We start from the raw sequence: 26,696 nt of genomic DNA, 5'->3' as shown, positions 1-26,696 counted from the left end.
TCAGGCTAACATGACCAAAGCTGTTTCTTTTTATCTTTTAGGGTGTTGATTATTTCACATGCAGCAGTTTATCCAGAAGGAGTTTAATGCCTGCAACCCTAAAGTTGCTGCATTATGTTTGTTTCTTCTCCTCATATCATCCTTGTTAATGTCTGTTCTCCTTAGTGTAATTCAAAATTCAGGGATCCACTAATTAACTAAATTAGAAATTACATATAATGAGGGCAAAGCACTGGTGCATTTGGTTGGTCTGTGATGTATTTGCTTGTGACACACTTATATGATGTTATCTGCTCCTGTATGAGTGTTTTTGTTCTATGTGCTGATGCTTTGAACTAGTGGCTGAACATGAATTAGATAGATTGTGCTAAGTGAACCTGAAGAAGCTACAGGTGAAACATGTTGTTCACTCCTAATAAAGTCACAGTAAAGTCATTTCAGTGTGTGGTGGTTAATTTTGATTTTCATGAATTAGATAGAATTGATCTAAAACACTGACAAAACACTGTTGAATGTGTCTCATTTTCACGTTTACACTGCAGAGAAGTATTGGTTAAGAATTGATTGTATGTTTGTATGTGTTCTATCAGATATCGGACGTTTGTCTCAGAGGATGCGGGCCCCAATACACTCGTTGCCACGGTGCTGGCGAAGGATCCAGATGGGGACGGGATTACGTATAAAATCACCACAGGAAATGAGGAGGGCAACTTCGTCATTGACAGCCAAAAAGGTTAGATATGTTGGATTTTTAAAATTCTGCTTTTTTTCTCTCTTGTGTGTCCTCATCTGTCATTATTTAACTAGTATTGACATTTCCTTTCCTTCTTCTTCCCTTTCATTCTCTTATCTTAATTTACAATTAACAGTCTTCTCTCGTAAGACTTAGAGTTAAAGGGGCACACCACAAATTTTACTAATGAACATCACTACTAGGCACGGGGAGTACAAGCCTGTGAAAGCAGTTGTAAAATGTCTTTGGATTTTGATGGAACTTTTTGAAATCTAAGAAATAAGTACCTTATGATGTCATCATCTTTGCTTTGGCATGGAGACAAACGAGGTGTGTGGATATTTAAATAGTTTGATTTGCCAAGTGGGAGGAGCTATTTTGGGCGCCTTTGGTTTTGGAAGTTAAAGTCCCATTTATTTTCTACATGGACACTTTTAGGTGACCCATAGTTGGAGCACTTCCATGGCTTGGATGAGCATGAATCTACAGCTATGTTAGAAAATATCTGGTTCTTTGATAAAAAGTCAAAGGTGCAATCCTGCATAATTAAAACATAAGGTGGGATGTTAACTACAATTCCGATAAGAAACATCCAGTCACGGAGATTAAAATTATGTTACGCTGTTATGGCACTGTGCTTTGTTCACAACGGTGATGACAAAGCATTTTGAATTTGCTACCATTCTCTACCACTCTGCTACAGGTATGTTAGGTAACAGTGACTACGTTTACGTGGACACTAATATTCCACTATTATTCCGTTTTTACTGCAGTTTGCGACACATGGCCTATTGCCTGTCTACAGTCAGGTGTGGGATAGAGATGAGATAGAGATGCATGCCCAAAAGAAAAGCCCACATTTCTGCTTGGAAGGAGAAACACACCTACTGTTAAACATTTTGAAAGACTTGGCTATCAGCAGTTTTTTGGAAATGCGCAAATATCACCGACCTTTTTCAAGAAGGTGGTTGAACAAATGAAAGAGGGAGGCTGTGTTTGCACAGTCGAACAGGTCCGCCGCTGGTGGCAAACCTCTATCCTATTTTGACACAAGGAAGCAAAATGACAAAAGGGGCTCCAGCTGTTTCTTTTCTATATTGCATGCAAACAGGAAAATGAGTAGAGTATTCATTTTCATTAGCCATGTAAACAGCTTAGTAGGAATATTGTCTTTTTTGGAATAAGGGCAAAAAACAGAATATTTTGTGCATGCAAACATGGTCGTTATGGATATCTTTAAAATAAAAAAATTAAATGGGATTACAGAATGGAAAAAAGTCAGGATATCTCAGTTTGATGCTTAGATTATGATCATGTGTTTTTTTTTAAATCTATCTCTGGCAAGTCCCACAGTTTTATAGAACACCAATAGTAGATTGCTGGAGTACCCCTTTAACGTCAGAAGTACTATGCACAGATTTGTTGAACACCAATGAAATGGTCACTCTTCATAAATTAGCATGTAATTAAATATATGGCATGCAGTCTGTAAAACAGTCATTTGTCAACATTTAACTGTTAAAGCAACTTGCAACTCTTTAACAAGTACCATAATGTGTCTTTTTATCTCTCTACTACATGGCACTGTATGTGAGGCCATATGTAATCATGGTGCCATCTGGTTGTCTCTCTGTGTGAAGAAACTTTTGTAAACACAATATTTGATAAAAACTGCATGCTTAAAACAAATGGACCCTCAATATAGAAGAGGTTCATTAATAATTCGAAGCACCATGCTGCTTAACATTTTAGGTGAAAAATCTTAGACCTTTAGGCAGCTTAGGGGCCTGTTATTATTGTGCTTTTCACCTATGTACATTTACCACAAACCCTAAAATATCCACAAAGATTGTTTTTGGGGTTTTTTTTTCCCACAGCTATTTTCTCCCTGCTTCTCTTTCTGCCCTTCCTGCTATATTTACGTACACCGTATAAATGTAAAAGCTCTGCAGTTTGTCAAGCGTGCCTCAGAGGGTCTTTAAAGTACGCATCACAAAGTATGTTTAGTGTTTTATGTCCTTCACCGTATCCACTATTCTGTGGATGAGGATGCCTCACCAGCCTTCCTTTCACCGCGAGGAGCATTTTCAAGGATATTTAAATCCTGACAGGTCATGTCATGGAGACGTTAGAATAATCAGCCAAAGTGTGAGCAGCATTTCCACGGTGTCTTTGTAACAAAATACCATCTGAGGTTTATAGTCACTTCTCAACTTTCTCTGAGGCTGAAGCAGCAATGCCAGACGCAATGTGAAATAGGAAACTGGATTAATGACAACGACGCAGGGTGTGTGTGTGTGTGTGTGTGTGTGTGCAATAAGTGGGGGGATGGTGGCAATTTCATAGAGGTTCGACCCTTTTGTAAATTGCACCCCTCTCTGAATCTGCATATCGCATTATAGGGTAATACGATGACTTTTACAAATTCAATTACTCAAAACTTCAAGGCACAATTTCCTCTGTTCACCAGCAATGACATTCACTGTCAGCTGATAGTGGCAGTCATTTTATCGAGCACAGAGAAGACTTGTAGCGTATAACTCGATTCCATCGGCTATCAGATGATGAGCGTAGACTTGCTTTGCCATTTATATTGTTTGGCTCTCATTTGCATTTAGTCACATTGACCAAATTTCTGCCCATAGGCAGTCATGAAAGGTTAACTTTGTTTTTCAAGTTTGCTTTCTCAGACCAACCAGCTTTGTATTAAAAGTTCAGTGTCGTAGCAACGTCTGTTTGTCTGGATGGATCTTCTCATTTGTCTGCTTACTTTATATGTATTACTCTATGTGCATGCTGTCTGTTTGTAATTTGGATGCCATCGTCATGTGTGCACATTATTGGTATTTAGTACACACTGACTGACTAATCCATTCACATGTTAATCCATAGGATCACTAGTGTTTGTAGATGGAGTGAATCATCATGTCGTAAGATTAAACTGAATACTGGCTAACTGATTCCTATATTAACACAGGGGCTGCTACTAGTGATTATTTTCACTGTCTATTAACCTTATTGATAAGTTTTCTGATTAATTAATTAATGGTTTATTGACTAAACCAATAGTAAACTGGTGTACTGATGGCCTACTTTAGTTCAAATTCAATACCCTGCTGTTGTGGCCATGACAGGGATTGATCAGGAAAGCTGCAGCACAGACAGGCTGTACCAGGTTCAAAGTAATTATTCACAAATAGCCTATAAGTTTTGAGCCAATTATTCAGATTTTATGCCCAGTAATAACATTTCCTTGTGGCTTGAGAGCAAACGTTCTGTGGCCAAGTACAAGTCCGCCCTATAGAGTTTCCTTTACAAGGTGACTTCATCAAATTGCTTGTTTGAAACCCAAGGGTATTAAATATGCAGTAATATAGAACAGAGAAAAGTATGAATATATTTACATTTTAGAAGGTGGAACCTGCAAATGTTTGAAATGCATGTTTTATAAATGACGTAAAGGACAACACTGTTTTTCTTCTTGTCAGCAAATCCCTTGAAGAGATAAAACAATGAGTTGAACATTAGTATTATCTGTGTAGCCAAAGTCTGATAAAACTCATTCCCTTGTGCCACAGACCTCCATTGTTGTCTGAAAACAATTAAAGACACATCAATGAGCCACACCGTTGCACTGGGTGACATGTTGCTTCATTACAATGAACACGCACACTGTAGTTTATTTTGACTCAATCACTCATACACCATCCTGTTGCTGGAAATGTATATTAATCCGCAGCTGAAAATAGTCTCCAAAAGACACTATTTACTCCTGTTTTAGTAACATTTGCTAAAAACTACAGTACCCAGCTGTTTTAGGAAATTATTAAGCCTCTTTTAAAAACAAAAGTATATATTTGTTACCCATTTTTAAAGATTTACATTTTCAGTAGGAACAAATGGGCTTGGAGCTGAGTGACACACACGGGGTAGGGAAGTCTCATGGGATTTGTTGACAATAAGAAGAATATAGAATATCACCAGCTTTATCATTCAAACTATTTGTCAGTTATTGAAATGGTTTAAGATTCATTTTCATTTAAGATTTGTCTTCTTTTGATTGATTCGTCTGTTCTTTGATTGTTTGTGTGCTACAGTGCAATGACACTGTGTCAGTCCAAATGACAAATAGCTGGGAACAGGATTTCTAGTAAATAGGCAACATTTAAGTGTAGGGAAATGGTCATTAAACAGAAAATGCAACACAGAATAAATGAAAAATATTGAGAAAATTCTTAGCTGAAGTGAGTGCTCTGCTGTGTCATTAGCATCCTAGTGCACATTTCTATTATGCACACCTTTAGTGGTGATGGGTTTATATTAAATCAACTGGCAACCAGTCATGCTCACTCAAAGACACACGCACACTCACAAAAGTAAGCCTAATATAGATACACACAAAAGCACCGCACAATTTGTCTGTACCAAAGTGTGTGAGCCAAAGTGTGACACCATAATGCTTGTAATATGATCCAGTATCTTGTTTTAAAGAGACCAATATTTGGTCATTAAAAGTATTTTATGATTCTTATAATGGAAGGCGAGCACATTGGATTCCACCCACCATCTCCAACCCATCTCTTCTGCTACTGATGAAAATCGTTTATTGCCTTTTCTCCCATCTCTCGTTGCTGGCTCCCCTCCCCCTTCCCCTCCCCGCTCATCCTAAATGTCCGACAATCTTTCAAGTGATTGTTTTCCTCCCTTCCGGCAGGAGTAGCCCTTCTGGCCTCCCTCTCCGTGTTAATTTGCCTGTAACTCACCTCACAATACAGTGTGTTTCCCTGAGATTTAAGGCGCCCATTAGGATCCGAGCAGGCTGGTCAATATGATGATCACGCTCTTCCTATTAAAACCCATAAATACAGAAACACCCGATGTGTTGGAGTGGAGGAAGTATTTACTGTACTGACAGCTAAGGGGAATTGCTGGCGCCAATAAACGGCCTTCGATCATCACCTTTTTTTGTCGGCTAAGTTTTATGGTGTTTTGGAAAAGAGTACTTCCGTGAGAGGCAGGCAGTACATGAGTTTGTTTTCAGTGAAGACTCCTAGATTACCAGTGATGGGGTAGCATTCGTTCTCCTGTTGTCATGTTTTATTCCTATTATTTAGTCTTTCCTCCTGAACTGCTTGCCTCCTATCTATTGTGTTAGGTCTGATGTGCTGACCTGCGTCTGATCCCAGCTTTATGTAACAAACCCACATTGTTCTGCTCTCATTCATCTCCCTGGTTCCCTCTGGCAAATGTATTGTTATTCTCTCTTCCTCTCCATCACTTTTCCCCTACCTACTTGTTTTTTATTAACCTTTTTCACTTTTTCTCTCACTCCTTCATCTCACTTCTCCCTCCTTCTCTCCTAGCTCCGTTGCACAATTTTTTGGCATGATACTGACTGGTGGACCACTCCCTCCATCCCTCTCCTCCTACTGCTACCCCCACCTCACTTTGTCCTCCGTCCGCTGTGCTGTCTCTCACCCATCCCTTTGCTTCGTCCTTCTACTTCCTCCCTCCTGGCTGCCTTCATGTGAAATGACGGCTTCTCACTGACCCCCGAGGAAACATCTTCTCCATCTCCAATAAGCGATGATATGTGCTGGCCCTGTTAGCAGCAACACCCACACAGACACACACACACATGCACACGCATACACACACACTGTCAAAGTCACTGTTCTTATTTCACTGAATAATAAAAAAAAAAAACTTCTTATACACATGAAATTTGACATATATAGTGCATGTAGAGAAACACACATAATGCTGTCATACATATAGCCATGTATATGCATATACACATACCAGTGACACACAAAAGCAGAAAATCTGTCAAATGTACAGTGAATGCATAGACACATCCACCACACAAACACACATATACACATATGCCCATATGTAGACATGGAAAAAATACACACCTGAAGGATGGTGTACATAATAAGCATCCAATCCCACATACACTCTGACAATGTATACCTGCACATAAGACACACAGTCACAACCATAAACAGGAACAAACACCCGCGTGCACACACAGAGCCAGACATGTATGTATCTACATGCACGCAGGCCCACACATATGTATATGTCGGGACACATACACACACACGGCCATAACCCATACCACAAGGGCACATATCTCATAGATTAGAACAGACGCTCGCTGTATGCTTTGTTCTTGGAATGTCCTAAAACCTTTTCCATGTCCCATTTTCAACCACTTACCCAGCATGTGTTGCTCTCATCCCAGGCTTTTAGGCCCTATTAGATGTTTATGCCAACCAGAGGCAGAGTAAAGCGGGGATCGGACTTCAGGGCGCCTCCGGTGCTCCCTTTATATGTAACATAGTGAGCAGGCCATAGCCTCTCTCTGTGTCTGCCTACTGCCTTTACTGAACTGGTCACATTTATCTGGCCTTCTGTCTCAATTCATTAAGCTTGAGTGCACTCCCCGGCACTGTTGGAACAGCGTGGGTGGAGAGAGAGAAGGGTGGACATGCTTTGTGTTATACTTTACTTACTGCTTACACTTTAAGTGCATCTTTGGTATGGATATACACGTTTTTCCATTCTATTCTGTAATTCTAGGGGCCAAGAACCAACCTTTCTGATATTAGACATCCAATTACATCTATGAGTACTGCTACTTTATCTTTTTACCAATACTGCTGTACCTACTTCTTTCTGCTGCTGCTATCATCACTATGGCTATTTTCACTGCTGTGGTATACTACTATTACCACCCAAATTTTAAAAAATAAAAATGAAAAAATCTTGTATCTAGTGTTATCTAGCCTTGCAGAAGATAGCGTAGAATTGGTCTACCCCAATACAATGTAGTTGAATGACACTTCATTTGTGGTACTAATGGCAATGAAAAATTGCATTTTAAAAATTCACCAGAAAGTGCCCTTGTTATTCTGGACAATCCACAGAACACATTGTTAACAGTTCTCAAAGGGACTATTTTTTTGGTAGAAAGTTGTTCCAGTGTAGTTCAATGTGAGGTCTGTGGATTATTAAGGTTTGCTTTCACCTCCATTTTATCGAGGTGGGGACAGAAATCTCAGAGACAAATAACAAAGAAATAAAAATAAAACCCAAACTAGCTGCTTTAATCCATGCTAAAAGTATGGCTCTAGAGATGGAATTGTCCACCAACATTTGTGATTTTAAGTGAAAAGTGTCAACAACTATTGAATGGATTGTCATGGAATTTGGTAGATATACAGTACCAGTGAAAAGTTTGGACACAGTTTTTCATTCAAATGAATGGGAAGGTGTTTTGACTGGTACTATATATATTCCCCTCAGGATTAATTGTAATTACATTGGTGACCCAGCATATTGTATATGTGCAGACATAACATTTGTTGTATATTTAGTACCTGTTGTACCATTACCTGTCTATAATGATTCCTCATGAAGCTAAAATTAATTCCAACGTTAATTGTAGTATTGAAAAATCTACATTTAAATAGATAGTTAAGTTATTTATCTTTTGTGGCCAGAGTTCATCAACCCAAGTTGGTCGCTCCCTCTGTAGCAAACAATTGTGCTAATTTTAGCCTTATTGTGCCTCCTTTTTTTTTATCACAATCTCTTGTAAGCCCATTCTACAATTCAACCCCTATCAGCCCCAGCCACGCACCGTACAATAGCCTATTTGGGTATGCATAATGAGAAATTGTGTGCAAACCATTCAGCCTACTGTCGTTTTAGAGTATGAGCAAATTGCTTTTTTATTTATATATATATATATATTTTTATCGTAGTCAAGGTGTCCAGGTGGAAAGATGGGGGGTATGGTCTGAAAACATCCAGCTGCTGAAGTGGCCAAACTTCAACTGAAAGTCAACAACACTAGCATAGAATAAGGGTACATAATTAAAAACCTGGTCTACATGAACAAAGGAGTAGAGTGAATTAAATACAGACTTAGTTTGTATTCTGAAGGGACAGTACAGCAAGACTCAGGGTTGAAATGGAAAGAAATGTGATGCAGCCTTCAGTGTATTCAGAGGGTCATGCCTCATACAACAGCTATGCTAATTAGACATAAATATTAGAGATCGGCCTGGTCTTTTACAATTTTTATTATGAAGTGTTGTAGTCATTATAAATATTGATTTTTGCCCAGTGAATATTTGACCCCACAGTAAATAGCAAGCTGAATAGCCTTTTCTTACTTGTACAGTATTGTCTATTTCAAATATAAAGCCGACGCATAATTATAATCAGCACCATCAGCGAGCTTGTCTTGCTAAGTTCTCTTCACAATCTTCTTTATAGGTGTCACAGCTGCATGATTACAAGGATCACAAGTCTGTAACATAAAAGTGAAATAGATAGTTAAAACAAGCTGTGTTTAACATTGTTTGGAGATTGAAGGCTAAAAAATGGCACTATTGTAGGATGTCAAGGATTTGTGAGCTGATCCTCAGAATATATCCAAATTGTACAGGCTCTAGCAGCAGGCATGTAAGAATTGTGGCATGTGTGTGTCTTCAATGTTAAAAGTATTAGTGTTTCACAGTGGTAAAGAGTAATTGTGAGCCAGCAGAGCATGTCAATACTGTGCTGTGTGCAGAATGTTGTGAAAATTGGGTCAACTTTGTAAGACATGCAACAAATAAAATTGAAAAAACAGTAAAAAAAAAAAAAAAAAAAAATGCATGCAGAATCTGGATTCCCTTGAAACAAACAGGCTACATGTTGCCCCAATGAAATAACATAAAAAAATGTGAGAAGCATATAAATTATCTACATACATGCTTTTGCAAGATATCATCTCAGGTTTCTCTGCATACAGAGTGCTGGCTGGCCTGAAAAAAACTCTGCTGGACTTTATTGTACTTGGCATAAACCTCTGCAGCAGTGTCTGCTGAATATAAGTGTTTATAATGTGTATTTTACTGTGTAGGTGTGTGTGTGTTTGTGTGTGTGAGTATATTTATGCATTTATATGTGTCTGACACAATGTATGTGACACATCTTTCTTGAGGCAAAGCTTCCTCCCCTTACATCTCTACGTCTGTAAATTGGAATCATCTTTCTCACCTCTCTCTCTCTCTCTCTCCCTCCCTCCCTGTCTATTTTTATATCTCTCTCTCTCCCTCACACACACACACACACACACGCACACACACAGAAAGACGTTCACACACCTACACATACCCATAACCGTGGACAGCAGTGCCAGGGAACCAGCCATTGTGACAAACACCTCGAGGCAGACACCCCCTCCTTGGCAAACCTCCATCTCTTGTGCAACAGCGTACACACACACACACACACACGCACACAAGCTCACGCAAAGGCGAACAGAAGGGACATACTGTACAATTGCAGTTAAAATTGATGAAAATGATTTGAGTAGAGCAGAAATTCTCCCCTTTGCTTCCTCTATTAAGACCCATCTACAAATCACTCATTGTCTTGATTCCACATATGTCATGCTGGTGCAGTTCCTTTCAACACACACATATGAAATAAAAATTATATATCTTCTGTAATCTATCTCATCAGTTCCCTTGGCCTGGTACACAGAGATAGAGGGACGAACACACACACTCTCACACATATATACATATCTACGGTAAGTGTACGCATGGTTACAATTCCCAGGTCTCTTGTGAAACACCAGCCAAATGAACACATGACAATGATAGCACCTGCCCCTGCCACTGAAGATAAGGAGGATGTAATAAGCGTGTCCACACTTTTAGCCCCCCCCCCCCCCCCCTCACACACACACACACTCTTGTACACATACACACATACACAAAGTAAACAGAGCACCAAAAGGTGAGATGAATACAGAGTGGCAGAGAGTCATTCAAAGCAGAGTTGGATACAGATGAGAAACCAACACAAGACTGAATGAAAGAGTCAGCAAGAGAGAAAGAGAGACATGGGATGAAATGGAATATTAGAACAATGGTGCGAAAAAGGGAATACCAATCAGTTTAACTATTCATATGTTGTGTAGCCATAATTAATGAAATCTCCCAAAGCTAAAAACTGAATTAAGTAAGTCTGTGTCCACCAGAAACATATTACTATGCCATGGCTTGGCTTCATTTCTTCTTATTTATAAAGAAATATGCCAATACTTATTCTTGCATACAGATTTTGGCTACTGTATGACTCACCTACTCAACCCATGCCTCCATTCAAAATCACAGACGCTATCTGTGTGTTCAAGCATTTCACTTCAGTGAAAAGACTTGAAGGACTGAAAATGAGTTTCACAGAAACACCTGTGCTTTTGTTTGCTTCCCATCTTTTTTCCTAGATTCAACACCAGCCCTGGGTTATATTATGACTGAGAGTCTTGTTTTTTTTCTGTGTCTTTGACCTCTACTTGACTATCTGTGCTAGTCTGTGTGAGTGGTAATAGTTGGACCAATTACTGTAAAGGATGTGCCAATGATGTCAACCCAGAATTTGAGGAAGTTAAATTGGCATGGTCTATAGTGTTAAGATGAAGCTTTGAAACTGAACATTTACATGAATATGTTGCTGAAATAAGTTCAGTGTTTGCAATGACTGATATGCCTTCCCCTTTAAGAAAATGAATGGTTTCTATAATATTTATTTATTTATTTTATTTTGGCATATTAAGCCTTTATCAGATAAATTCACAGAGACGATTCAGACAGGAAACATAGGAAGAGAGAAGGGTGCCCTGGCAGTCAAACGGTTAAGGTACATACCATATACAGTAACTGCAACGTCCATCGTTTGATTCCGGCCTTGGACCTCTATTGCATATCAAACCCTTCTGTCTCTTCCCTCATTTCCTGCCTGCCGCAAAACTATCAACTTTCCAATAAAGAAAATGCCAAAAAATAATTGGGAAAAAAGTAATCATAGGGAGAGAAAGGGTTATGACACGTAGTATCCTTGGCCAAAATTTAACTAGGGGCCAATGGGTTATATGTTCTATTTTTTCACTATTAGGCTCCATAAATGGACATTGATACATTACAGTCATTTGGCAGATTTTTCCAAAGCGACTTACATTTAATAATGCATACACACACTGACTGATTTTCAGTGGGGCGTCTTGCTCAAGGGCCCTTGTATGCATCGGGAGGAGGAACAGATATTTAACTACCAACCCAACAAAACCTTTACAAAATAGTAATTTACACACTACACACTTTGGCTACTATCCAAATAATTTTGTATGTTAAAGATAGTTATACATATCAATACACAGTGTGATCCCTTAGAAACTAAACAACTAAAATCCTGAATACCAAATGTTTTTACAAAGGATAAAATAAATAGTAATAATAAGAGACCAGACAAACAGACCAGGATATGAATAACCCTGACACAAGATTTCCAGGTAATCCAGAAATCCTGTAAATGTTCTGGTAGTTACTTAGCCCTGAGAAGGACTGTGTCTTTTTGGACAAAGAATGTTCTGCTAAACATGTAAGTTTAAATGTTGTTTGGGATTGGGATTTTCAAATCCATGTGTAAATTTGTTACTTCAAGAGCCTAAACTCCAGAAAAATAACGTGTTAACATGGCGGACACTGTAATGAAAATGTTTTTTCATCTCGTAATTGGTATGTCATGGCTGAACAATAGCAAGTGTTTCCTGACATTACAATCACACACAGCTGACAGACTGCTGACAATTGACGTCCATATGTTTCATTGCAGGTCTGATCCGTCTGCGTTCCAGCCCACCCCCTCGCCTGCAGGGTGTTGAATATATCCTCAACGTTACAGCAACGGATGACAACGCCTCAGGCGGACCTCAGGCCTTGTCATCCACGGCTCAGGTCATAGTGGGAGTGGACGATGTGAATAACAACAAGCCTGTCTTCGAGAAGGTGAGACGAGCAATTAAACACTCACATCATTAAACCTTGCCTAAACCTAAAGTCTTGCTCATTACTTGCTTGCGTTTAAAAGGGTGTTGGATAAACATCTGCTTTCCTGTTATGCATTTTTTTCTCTTCTCTTAAGTCGTCTCAGTGACTTCTAATTCTTTCCTTTTCTTTCCTAGTCCCTTTTTCCTCCTATCTATCCCACATAACTCTTCATCACTCCTCTTTCTCCACTCTTTGTCTTTCTATCTCCTCTATTTATTAGCCTCTATCTCTCCTCTCTAGAGGAGCGATTAGCTGGCTTGACCACCATCTCTGCTCTCTCGTCTCTCTCCTACATCATCTCGGTCTTTTAATTAAAGCTTTGAGAGATGTGGGAGAAATCCTGACTGATCCGCTCTGGAAGCGCTATGTCTCCAGCCATGTCTCAATTTGAAGTGAGGTGACTTCTCAAGGCCCCCTGTGGTATTGCGAGCCAAGATTAGGAGTGGGGGTTTGCTGAGTAACCCCACTCACTCTCTCCTGGGAGAAAGCGAGCCCCAAGTGTTTCCCTTTCAGCTTCACCTCTCAGCAGGAAGAAACAGAGGGATGGCCGACAAGATGAGAGTCAAGAGAAAAGAAAAGAATCTTTGGTCCACAGTGTTTAATGTGCTCTCTATGCTCAATTGTCTTTCTCAGGAATCTCTAGCTGGCATCATACTCAAAGTCTACAATTCATTCTTTTCTCTCTACTGGTGGGATGCTGATTACAAAGGACAAACAAGCCCCAAACCTCCCCGTCTCCCCCCAACCTCCGTGCCTCTGCTGAGTCAAAGAGAAAATTTTTTAAAAAATTAAGAGATAGATACTGAATATAGAAAATAAATATTACTGTCAAATAAAATGAGCAAAGATAGAAAAACGAGATTGTTGGAAGAGAAAACTTTGCATAAACATTTCTGTTGGTATGAGTGTGTGTCTGGTCAAAGATAGAGACTGAGGGAAACAGAAAAAAAGGAAGACAAAAATTAGTAAGAAAAAGAAACAAAGTAGTTCTGGAACAGAAAAGTAAAAAAGAAGCAGGGTGTTGGTTTCTCAGTTAGTAAAGACATCTGAGATTAGTTGGTATTTCCTCTCTCGCTGGCAGCCAGCAGCAGGACACTGAAGCAGAAAGGACCTTTTATCTTGTTTTGATGCTCAGTCTTATAACGTACTGTACAGTCTCTGGAACCCAGAGCTGAATCAGTGGACCAAGACAGAAGAGACTCACACAGAGAGGCAGAGATAGAGAGAGGCAAGATCTCTCGGATTTATAGCCAGATCCTGAATTTCCTAATGGTGCAAATGTCAGAACACACACAAACATGCAGGCATTGAATATATATATGTAATAACCCTTAATACTCAACCTGTTCTTATATTACATTTATGAACATACCTTTCTATATTTTTACTGACAAAAACCTCCCTGTTTCTATGTTTATACTGTGCAGGAAAAGGAGGAAAAAACCAGGACAGTGCATTTCTCAACATGCATGATTACACTCTTGAAAACAAATTACACAGGAACAACATGAACAAACATAACCAGTGAGCAAACCTTTTATGGTCTGTGTACTGAATTCAGAACTTGTTGCGTGTAAACAGCATATTAGATCCCATTGTTCTTATTATGTCCATTTTTTCCTGAATCAATTCAGGCTTTGCACTTGCAACTCTTTCTCCTTACTGATAATGTGTATGTCTTTACATGTGTCAACAATTTACTTTTTCCAGTGTGATTTTGCAGGAGGGTATATCCGGCTTGCTCTATTGCTAATAAGTCCATACATACTTTGAGCCAGTTATCCAACCTTTAATAGTCCCTTCTCTCTATTTTTCAGTTCATTAAGATTGTCCATTTTACTGCCAGAAATACAGATGTTACAAGGTACTGTGTTTGCTTTTGTTCTACATTAGGAAGTTGTTTCCCAAATAAAAATGTGGCTGGGCAATAAGGAACCTGCATTTTCAACACTGATGACAAATCATTAATTACTTTCTTCCAGAACCTCTTCACATCAGGACAAAGCCACAACATGTGCATGAATGCGCCGACCTCACCACAGCCAAGCCAACACATTTCTCATGTAGTTTGATTCATTTTCTTTAATCTACAGGGTGTAAAATAAGTGTCTTTAATACATAAATCTGTGTAAAATCCTAAATTGAATTATTTTTATACCTCAAACAATTTGATAGTTGTGTTGTAGATTTCAGAATATTTTCCTATTCTGCTTGTAGTAAGGTGCACAACCATGTAATATTCCCAAAACATTTTAAGTGAGCCAGTGGCAGCTGAAGGGCTATGTCCTAGCATCCTGTATAGTGCAGAGACCACTCTCCTCTATGACACTGCTTCCTTAAGTTCTTTGTCAATCTAATTTTTAGACACCAATTTTATACCTTTAGCAGCATGTGTTTTAAGAATAGATTTAAGTTGTAAATACTGTAAAAATTCAGCATCGGTCAACCCATTCTGTTTTTTTAATTCATCAAATGCCTTTATTGTGCCCTCCCTTACAATCTGTCCAACATGTCAATTTTATTTAGTGTCGCACCACCTGACATTAACATTGAATTGTTCCAAATTTGATACAAGGGAAGCTCCAGTCCATGAATTGCCATTCATTGGTGTACTCAACTATTTCACACAAGGTCTTAGTTAAAGGATTATCTATTTTTTGATCATTTTCGGTTGAAACCATATTGAGGATACTGCAAGATTGTTGTCATGCTAATACCAATCTTGCTCTAAACCAATCCAAATTAGGAATTAGCGAAACAGAGAGCACTAGTGTCGGATCAGAAGGCCTACTTGCTATCAGCTGGTATGTTGGAAAAGTAGAGGGGTCCTAATTTGGGGGAGAAAAAGTTGTGCACCTAAAGGGTTCCCTCAGAATGTCCACGATCCTAGCTACATTAGGAGTAAAACCCATTTTAGCTGCTTGAATCAATCTCATTCTTTTGGTTCATACCCAAAGCTCATGACCACAGGTAAGGATAGGTTCATAGATCAACTGGTCAACCAAGAGCTTGGCCTTAAAGCTCAGATCCTTCTTGAGCGTGACAGTCCGGGACAATGCACCTGTTTCATTAAACCCTCACTCTTAAAAAAGACTCCAAGATACTTGAACTCTGGCAGAGTACTGTAGCCTCTGACTCGGAGGTGTTGACTCTCATCACAAGTCAACATTTCCAGCTACAAACTGTCCAGATGGATGCTGATGTCAAAGTCCGATAAAGCTAGCAGAACCACATCATCTGCAAAAAGCAATCCTGAGGTCACCAAAGCAGACACTCTCTGTCCTTTCTCTGTGCCTTGAGATTCTGTCCATGAAAATAACCAACAGAACTGTGACAAGGCACAACAATCACAGCATCTCATTGTGCTTAGACTAATATTTGAGTGTTTCTGGTATGGAATGTCAAATGTACACACCCTCTGCATGGTTTGTTTTACAGTGACTGAGCATTTTCAACTTTTAGCATTCCGGTTGACCAGATTATATATATCGGTGAAATTCTTCATTTGAGCCTGCATGCCTTTGTCAACTCCCTCCATCCATGGTAGGCTTGACGCAAATTGTAAAGCATAGGGTGTAAAGCAAAGGTACAAAAGTTTCTGATGAGTACAGATGGAAAGGGTGAAGAGGTGAAGAAAGGTAAGGCGTTGTTGCATGACAGAAGACTGGACGACAGAGGAGAAGAAGAAGAAGGAAGGAAGAAAGAAAAGAGTCAGGAAATGACGGAACAGGAGAAGATAAAGAAATTTTCCCCTCATCATTAATTAGATGTCAAAGGAAAGCATCAACCAGCAGAACTGAGGAATTCCATCCCTTCCACTGTGTCTGTAGCACATCAGCATTAACACTCTTGTGAGAAAGGAAAAAAATAGAAAGAGATGATGGGGACAGGAAAATAAAGTGTGAGAGAGAAAGAGACAGAGAGAGAAAAATGAGAGGCAGTGAGTGAAACCAAAGCAGCGTCCAAATGAAGATGATAAAGCTCTTTTTGTCAAGTTCAGTGATTGACAGTATCTTTGAGAATCCAAACACGGAGCAGCGACTTTTCATCACAAGAACTGAAAACTCTGAATGAATCTCAGTGATTGCTCCAAGAATTTATGTTGTGTTAAATGGAGACCATGGTTATTGTTTTAGGATTGAATTTTAAGATAATTTCTACCCGGGATTATATAACTTTTCCTTTTGTAAATTTTAAACACAGAATTAATCAGAAAATGGTTTTCATCCACATTCTTTATGTTATTCTTTTTTATACATTAGATTATGTGGCATGTTTTTGTAGCCAGTCATAAGGATAACATACACACTAGTTTTCCAGCATATCCTCTTTCCAGTTTTAATATGTCTGAGTGGTTATATGGGAGCATGTGACCATCTTTACAGTGCTGACATGTAGTTATTGCTGCATACAGTGGTATGGAAGGAAAATCAGTTGTATGTAGCCTTTTTGAAATGGTGTTTTTAGGGGTTGAAGCAAGGATGCATTGTTCTTGGACCTTTAGTTTTAATATTAGGGTTGTCTGCTGCAATCCATCACATTTATGTCGGAGCCATTTATTGAACACTTGTAAAGTTTTTGTTGACTGATTTCACAATCTGCTTTGTTCATTCTTCTTTTAATAGTATTAAATATATTGCTATGCAGCTGAACTCTAAGCTACCACCATAGTATGAAAAGTAATCGGAAGAAACCAGTGCAATTATATTTTTTTCCCAAGGAATATATTTTAGTGAAAATTCCTGAGAAATACAAGGAATTAGATCCCTGCAATTCAATCCCAATGGAGACAAAGGCACAACATGCATGTTGTGTGGTTCATATGAAACTCTTGCAGGTTTTCACCAAAACCTTTTATGAAATCATCTGCTGTCACTACCGTATATACAGCTCCTGTCGTATTTACATGACTATTATAGTAGATGGTGCATTAGAATCCTGTTAAGTGCTTGTACATTGTGTACATTCTGTCTTCAGAAAACTGCAAAATATGGCACAACTTTACTTGGCCTGAAAAAGCAGCAACAGCTTGTTTAGAAGAAAAATATCTCACTCAAAATAATCTTGTTCAGTACAACTACAACTATTTTCTGGTTCACTGCTGAAGGCTCTCTGTGAAGTTTTGGCCCCATTGCGAATGGAAAAGAAATGTTTTGGACAGCAGCAAACACACTGGGTGCCAATAGATCAACAAATTTCATGTTTACCCAAGCACAGAAACCATCGCTAACACATCACCTAGCAGCCATTGAACACCTTCGCTAGGATAGGCTCCAGGCCCCCATGATCCTGTCTATCACCACCTACCTTGAACAGTTAAGCAAATGTAGAAAATGGATGTTGTCCCACACTCATTATTTTGCAGCACAAAATCATATGTGTATAAAAAGAAAGTAGGAAGCCTGGGTCCTCCATCGTCTCCAGCTCCACTAGTAAATGATCTTTAATCTGTCCTTTCAAAATGAATAACTCTCCCACACACTCTTGCTTACAGTTTTCAATAGAATGGATTATTGATCTAGGTTTCTCCATACTGTACTTACAGTGCTGTGATCTTCTCTCTTCCTCTCTCTTCCACTTGACCTTCCTTCTTGCTGTCTCGTTCTCCTCAGTGTCAACAGTACCGAGAGAGCACGTCAGTCCTGGAGAACCAGCCAGCAGGGACTTTCGTTCTGCAGGTTCATGCTGTGGATGCTGACGAGGGCTCCAATGGCAGGGTCACATATGGCTTCATGCACAAAGACTCCACTGTGCCAGCATTCAGCATACACCCTGACACTGGTACTTGAACACACACATACTTGCTTTCATTTGCACAATCACACACATATAGAAAGGTATACAGACTTGTTACATTGGGGATTCTTACCCAGTCTTAATTTCTTTGAGCACATCTACTGTGCTTGATACACATCAACAAGGCAAGCAGGGTCTCTAGTTTATAAATCTACAATTTAAAGCTAAGATAATTTAGGACCTGTTTAATACCATGCAAAATTAAATGTAATTATTATTTTGCAGCTAAAATAAAAGATCATAATACAAAGCCTATTGAATACTAAGTGCCTTCAGGAAACAGACACTACAGAATTTTTTCCCACTTTAAATGTTTTTGAAGCATATTTTGGCTGAAAAATGGGTGCCAAAAAAGAATTTAACAAGAAGAAAGAAGCAGCTGTGGCCACATGAAAGCTTTTGAGTATGCATACTGACTGATTTGATTATACTTTGTTTTCTCACTTCCAGTGTGAACACACTATATACTCAAAACCAGCTTAGAAATAGTATGTCACATGGGACTGGGACACACAGGTTTCACCACCATTAGATCAATGCAAAATGAATACTAAAATGGACATAGTGTGGGTACCCATAGCAACAAGTCTGATGCTCCATGCTACATTACCAATAACTTCCATTGGTGAAATAACAATGGAATGAATCACATAGACTACAAACAAACTTTTAAAAAATGGATAATAATTTGTGTCCACTGTGGTGTAATTGTGATTATGTATTCCAAGGTGTCTCAACTTGCTTATTATTTTTGTATTAGGACTTGTAGGACTCCTAGTGAGGGGAGTTTGCATAGACAACATCAGTCATGCTTATAAAAAATGCTATATATGTAAATGTTTCCTAAAATATTCTTCTAGCATTAGGCAGGCTACTTCTTCATGTTGCGTTTGCAGGTTCACATGTATTAAAGTTACTTGGTCATGTCAAAGGTTTGGATATAATGTCAAAAAGTACCAAATAAAATCCTTTTCACTTGTGTAGCAACAGTATTTTAGTGGATCAGGAAATATTGCAAATCTCATTACAAAGAATATTTCCAAAATAAATAATTTAAACAATCATTCCCTTTGGATTTGATGATAAGTACTTTTGAAAAACTCTCTCATTTCCTTTTCCATTCTGCTCTCCTGTCTTTAAAGTTTAGCTTCAAGGCAAAGAGAGAAATCTTTTTAGTGTTAAATTGCAAATGCTCTGGGGACATAAGACCAAGCTGTGTTTGGTGTGATTTAGCTGTCTGATCAGCCTCGTTATCTCGGTGTCTCTAGGAGTAATTGTGACAGCCAGGAAATTTGACCGTGAACGCCAACGGGAGTATGCAGTGACAGTGACTGCCACCGACCAGGCAGCTGACCCACTGATAGGCATTTGTCAGCTCAACATCCTCATTTTGGACCAGAACGACAACAGTCCCAAGTTTGAGAACATCCGATATGAGTGTAAGTGGACATAAGTATAAATTAAGTCTAAAAATAAATGACAAATTCCAGACCTCAGAGAAGCACATCTCCTCCTCTCCCCCTGTAGACTTCCTTCGTGAGGATACCATGCTTGGCACTAGTTTCCTGCGGGTGGCAGCTCATGACGATGACTTTGGCACCAATGCAGCCATCACATACTCTATGTCCAGTGATCAGCCGGAGTACCTTAGGGTCAACCCCCTGACAGGCTGGGTGTACGTCAACCAGCCCATCTCTCAGGTACACACATATAAAGCATATACACTCTGAACACTGAACCACATTTGGGACAGTTTCAGCTTGCTATTGCTAACATCATACAAATTCGCTATGTATATAGGAGACCGTGTTTTTAGTATAGCAGACATGTATACAACCTGTACTCATAACCTACTTTTTCTGATCATAATTGGATGTCCTTGGGACTAATCAAGCTTATGCTGCCATTTGAAAAGCCACAAAAGCACTTCAGAGAAATTATGCAATTTCTTAATTTCAATCAAGAACTCTAGAGTGATAAGCTTCACTGACAAACTTGACAAAAACTGACAGTGAGGTGGGCAGAAGTCCAGTGGCCAGTAGCAGACAGGCAGCCTGAATATGTGATAATATCTTCACTGGAGCCTTTTCTTCAGCGTTAAGAGAAACAACATTGCTGATATTTTCCTCACTTCACTGCCTCTAACCCCTTGCTTCATTACCAGCAAGAAAAACAATCTTGGTGGGAACATGAACAAGCAATAGAGGAAATTGCCACGTAGTGTGCAAAACAAGTCTGTGACTCAGATGAGTGCCACAATGATAAAAGCCCAAAAAAACAGCAACTCGCCATCTTCCTGTGCCAAGAGGAATGAATGTCTCTATCCTCAGCACCTCTCATCTTACACTCACACTTGGCATCATGCCATGCCAAGTATTTCCGCCTGAGAGAATGGTTCACTTGAATGTATCCATGCTTGAAGAAACAAAACTTTTCCACTAATGAGTACGACTGCGTAAAGTATAATACACAAGCAGACAACTGCCTACACATTCATTTCAGCCTCTGCCAATGTGACAAACTCTTGTCTTAATTGCTAAGGGCCAAGATTGAATTTTGAAACTGCATAACGACAAATGAAAATTTATCTCAGGTCATGAATGAAAAGCAATCCCTTCATGCAAGGATATGAAACACCTTTAAAGGGGCAGAATGTGTTCAAAACCTTCATCACATGATGCATAAAAGCAGATGGTCCTGTACAAATTTGAAAAAAGTGAACATCATAGCTTGTTTTTTGTTCTCCAACATACATCATACCACAGTGGGGCACAGACTCTTTGTCTTTCTTTACTAAAACAGGGATCATTTCCCCTGATTGCAGCTAAGGCTAATTGTGATTACAAAGCTCTGCTGCACTATGGAGGGCTGTGCCCTTCAAACAATACAATTGTCTTTAAGTATGTTTGTTTTTAACCTGAATGGAGCCTGCAGTCAATTTCTTGCTGCACAGAAGTGTGGAAAACGGATTGCTGGCTGAAATCTGTGTGATCAAGACTCACAATATTTATCAGTATTTCAAGAAGTTGTAATTATCTCTGTGTCACACTAATCAAGCACATAAGGACACACCATCAAGTGATCTTCTCTCCTCTTCTCTTTTCTCTTCTCTTCATCTGTGTGGGCTTTTTGCCACAGAGGACTTACATCACCAGGGAAATTGTTGCTACGGACGGTGGGAACCGGAGCAGTTCAGTAGAGCTGGCCGTCACCATTACCAATGTGAAGAACCAGCCTCCACAGTGGGACAAGGACAGCTACAGCGTGGTCATACCAGAAAACACCGTCCGAGACACACCCATCGTGGTACATTAGGGTGGGGATGTGGTATCTGGCACACAAATGGAACAGATGCACATTCATGAGGAAAAATTGAAAGTAGATCAGAGCATAGACATACACAATCTTATTCTCTGTTGAATAGTGCAAACTAGAGCTGAAACAACTAATGATCACGTTATCTATTTCCATAATTGATTTTCTAGCTTTTCTTTGTCTTATATGACACTGAAAGATTATGTTTGTGCCTTATACTGTTAGTCAGACAAAACAAACAAACCATGATGGGCATTTTCACTATTTTCTCATGTATTATAGGCCAAATGGTTAATCATTTAATCGAGAAAATAATAAGCAGATTAATTGAAAATGAGAATAAATGTTATTTGCAGCCCTACTGCAAACTGAACAAAAAGTTTTTATCCAAATAAATTCAGCATAAAGTTCTGGCCTGAAATTGTTCATTGCATGTGACCCCTCCTCTCTAACAACATCTTTACTGTCCCTCTCTAATGGCAATATAAACTATTTCCTTAGGAAAGGCACAACAGTCTATTTTGTGGAACTCAAGTTCCTTATCACAGCTGTCTGTATTTGCATGTTCAGTCAGTCTTAATCAGTGGTAAGCAAACATGTGTGGGATGACAGGGCAGCTACATGTTAAGAACCACAGTTATAGAAAGAGACAGACTTTCAAAAACACTCTTAATTTCCACTGGTAAAGCATTATTTGTTTAGTGCAGATGTATCCCATCTGTCAACCTTGATTATTCATAGGCACTGCTGTTTCATGCCACAACACATTTTCAACTAATCAACTGCATTTTCTAAGGATCTCTTGAAAGCAATTAAGTCCATTAAAGTTGCTGATAAATATTCTAAACCAAAAGATGGAAATGAAAAGACAGAGGAGAGTACTTCGCATCAGAATGTGTGTGTGTGTGTGTTTAATTGTATTTGTGAGAGATGCTGATAAAGGAAGAGAGAATCAGAGAGAGTTTGGTCCCTACAGTACAGTGTATTAATCGAGATGGCAGTTAAGTGTTGATTTGACTGTTATGCAAAGATGCAATCACTCTCAGCGGGGTGTAATAGCTCTACCGTGGAAATTTGAGATTTTTATGGCCTAAATCATCACATACAGTAGTCAGGCATGTTTGCCTACTCTGCACGCCTGCTGGGGTGTCTCATTATTGTAGCCACTGTGCTCTGAAGGTTGAATGGTTACAGCTAGGTCACCCATAGGCAAGCCGCATCACGTCTGAGGTGGCATTTTTGATTTTAATTGGGGTGTATATGGCATCAGCTTAGAGTAGCCTCTCCTTAATTAGTTTAGGGAGAATGAAGAGCATGGTGTATTTTTCCCTTTGATCCCACAGGATTTCAGCGGGTTGTAGTCTAGTCTAACAGTTTGAGATTCACTGCCTTACTATTTTACCAGTCATTATTATGGACTATAAGACACTTTTTCCGTTCGGGCAGATCATTTTTCACTATTTAGAATGCACACATCCATTGAAGCTTAGCAGCAGCCGTCCTCATTTCCGTTCCAGCCCCGAGCATCACAGCTATCATTCAGCATTTTTCCAGCTCTCAAAACTGATAATTGGAAACATGCAAGTTTTCTGTCAAATGCAAATTACTGAAACTTTTTTTTAGGATTTTTTCGGTTGGTCACCTCAGACTTACAGCACATAGAGATCATGAGCAGCTTTATTCCAAAAGTAAAATAATACAACTATGTGGATGCATGTTATTGCCCATCTCTTCTTCACACAATAGCCTTTATGCTCATGTGTTAGCTTAGACACAAGACAAAGGTGTTTGCTGCTTACATGGATATGATTTTCATTCCAATCGTCTTTTCAGATATTGGCTGAGATTACCACCAGCACAACTTCAAAGAACTCCGTGTAGCTGTATTCTATACTGTCATTTTACATGATGACAATAACATGTTTTAGTGATTAAGTGAGTGGTGGTGACCTTATATTTTGACAGGAAGTACTATAGACTTCTCATTAAAGTCCCACAGAGGGTATGTAGGCTAATATGAGTGAGATATCCTATCAAATAAAAACTGTACCCTCAGTTTTAACCTCTCTCCTTCTCGGATCCAAACAGACCATCAAAGCCACCTCCCCGCTGGGGGATCCCAGGGTAACATACAATTTGGAGGACGGCATGGTCCCAGAGACCAACATGCCGGTTCGCTTCTACCTTACCCCCAACAGAGAAGACGGCTCAGCCTCCATCCTGGTAGCGGAGCCCCTGGACTATGAGACCACCAGGAACTTTATGTTGCGGGTCCGAGCCCAGAATGTCGCTGCTGTCCCATTGGCAGCCTTTACCACGGTGTACATCAATGTCACAGGTCAGTGCTCCTTGTTTTATTTTGGTTTGTTTGTACCAAGCCCCAAATGCCACAGTCAAAACTGCTCTCTTTCCATGTTTATATGCATTATATTCTCTTAGCACTTAGTGCAGTTTTCACGATAACATTAAACACTGTATCATTGCTTGATAAGAAAGTTTATTTAATTAATAGATGTAAAGTTAAACAAATTCTAAAATTAAGGGTACTTTCTCAAGCAAAATGAATGTTTTAATCAAGAGAATATAGTTGATTCTCTCCCATAAAGGTACAGTATGGGTGAAAGGAGGAGGACAGTGTTATGGACACAACAAAAGTTATGCAAAGACACGCAAAATGTATTCTGGGTGAACACAGGAACTGTTGAAGTCACAAAAAGTGTCCAATTCCTTCCATTTCCTATAAGTCCTAACCTTTGCTGCTGCCAAAAACACAACTTTAATCAGAATGAATACAAAAAATAGAATGAAGGGTTTTGTGGGCCATCTCACTGCAGCACAATAAACAGCAGCATGACTACTTAGGGTTGCGGGAAAAGAAGACAAATTGGGTGTTTGATAATTCATTTTTTGATGGCTTAGCTATAAGATAATGGAAGAATAGAATGGATTTTACTTGATTAATTTGTGAGATGGGCTTAATGGACTTTTTAGAACATTCAGTGAAAACACTGAAAAAAAGGAATCATTTGTACACAGTCAAGAGCAGCATCAGGCACTATGCTTATTCAAAAACTGAACGTCTGCAGGATCGATCCAGTGAAGGTCTAGCAGGTCATACATTACAAAACTGCAAACCCATAACATGTTACGGACTGATGTTGAACATTATCATCTAATTTGTTTTATTCATTCATTGTTTTTTAGTCTAATCTTCAATATTCAACATGGACAGTGTCACTGTATAAGTTCTTTTTAAACTGCTTGTACAGCACAGCAATCACTCCAAAACTGCGGCTACAGAGCGAGAGAGAAAGACAGAGAGTGATTAAAGAGCATTTGGGAAGAACAGAAGGGTCGGTGGTGTGTTAGTGCTCTCTAAGTCTAGTTGCGTTCCAATTTTTCATCAGTCATTTAATGCTTGGATTCCAAAGCTACACTAATTCAAATTATTTGCAGAGCTCGCCAGCTGTTGTGAGTGTGATGTGATGAAGCTAAGAGTGCAACATATATCCTTAACCCCACTGCCCCGCCTCCTCTGCAGCAACATTTCACCAGGGACCCCCAATCCAGTCGCTCAACTAAAGTCTTCACTATGTCTCATCTTTGGCTAAGAATATCAGTTTTGTCCTCTCTATCATTATGTCACTGGGTTTCTAAATATGATTATTTTAGCCTGGTGTCACTCTGTTTCAGTTAATGCCCAACCCCTGGTAACTTGGCTTAAGTCTCCATTATCACTGCTCAATATGGTGGTGTTTGCTAGCCCCTGACCTTGCCCCTCAAAATAACTCTGCCTTCCCAACGTGCCCCAGACTTGCTTGCATTTAATCCCTTTGCAACATCCATGCACACACACACACACACACACACACACACACACACACACACACACACACACACACACACACACACACACCCCATTCCATCAAATTGGTCTTAATCCAGTGAGAAATAATTAATTCACACAGACCCTCTCTCCTCTCTTGCCTCTCTGTCCCTTTCCTAACTTCCCCTTCTCCTCTTTTTCATCCGTCCCTCCTTGGCCTTATCTGTCTTAACAAGAAAGCTCTTTGACTCCTCCAGAGGCGGTGAGGCTGAGGGAGGGAGGTAGGTCTGTAATGGATTTAAGGCCCCATTTTTAATTCATAGATTAAGACATTTGCCTAAAAGAAAGGGGAGGAAAAATGGCACATGGAAAAACATTATATTTAATGTGTTGCTCTATTCAAGTAATTTCTGTAATGCATTTGGCCTTAAATCAACTATGTTAGAATTTGGCTTCTGCTATTCAGGCAAACTTTAGAGTTCACATTGGGTCTCACTGGTTCTCTATGTTCCCTCCTCTAGCTCTCTGTAGCATTTACATCTCTCTCTTCACTCCCAGTGTCATGGTTCAGTGTAACCCATGTAAGAAAAGGTGCATGTTGTGTCCATTATCAATTGGACTAATTCATGATTTTACCCTTATCTTGCCACCAATAGGTGTTGGAAAAGAACGAACAAGCCAGTTGTCAGAGCTGTAGTTAATGTGTGAACTAACACAGATCAAACAGGCAGGTGAGGCTGTGGGAGTCATACACTAGTTGTAGCCAGTGGTGTTAACGCTCATCTGTTATAATTTTCCAATATCCCAAAACACTAATGCCCTTAACACACAACTAAACAATTTCAGTGTTCATGAAAATTAGGGTGAATGCTTATCATGTCCTCCCCTACTGCGTGGGATATACAGATGGGTGATAAAGTAAAGTAAACATCTGAGTAAAAGAGTGGAGTGACATAAGAAATGCAGATGTGCACAGCTTATTGGTCCTCTCTATATAGAACTTCCTAAAACATCAGTTAAAAAATGCTCTGCTATTGCACATAAAAACAGAAAGTAAAAAAGGCATAACAAAAAATGAATTAAAAAATGTAGAAAACAAAGTTTTAAATGACCAAATTACACAAAGAAG

At 39.3% G+C, this 26,696-nt stretch overlaps 1 protein-coding gene across 1 annotated transcript in view; it reads left to right on the top strand.

Annotated features, from left to right (window-relative positions):
- Positions 1–26,696, top strand: part of LOC121896373 (neural-cadherin-like) — a 261,050-nt gene that overhangs the window by 61,741 nt on the left and 172,613 nt on the right. Inside the window, exons 7-13 of the mRNA XM_042410220.1 lie at positions 591–733; positions 12,416–12,588; positions 18,243–18,411; positions 19,695–19,865; positions 19,954–20,126; positions 21,565–21,732; positions 23,830–24,079. Coding sequence (XP_042266154.1) covers positions 591–733; positions 12,416–12,588; positions 18,243–18,411; positions 19,695–19,865; positions 19,954–20,126; positions 21,565–21,732; positions 23,830–24,079 — 1,247 coding nt within the window. The remainder of the gene's footprint in view (positions 1–590; positions 734–12,415; positions 12,589–18,242; positions 18,412–19,694; positions 19,866–19,953; positions 20,127–21,564; positions 21,733–23,829; positions 24,080–26,696) is intronic.

The sequence above is a fragment of the Thunnus maccoyii genome, chromosome 1 (assembly GCF_910596095.1).
Source record: "Thunnus maccoyii chromosome 1, fThuMac1.1, whole genome shotgun sequence".
In the NCBI taxonomy this organism is placed as follows: Eukaryota; Metazoa; Chordata; class Actinopteri; order Scombriformes; family Scombridae; genus Thunnus; species Thunnus maccoyii.
The sequence above is the reverse complement of the archived record's forward strand: the minus strand, read 5'-3'. Positions and strand labels throughout refer to the sequence as shown.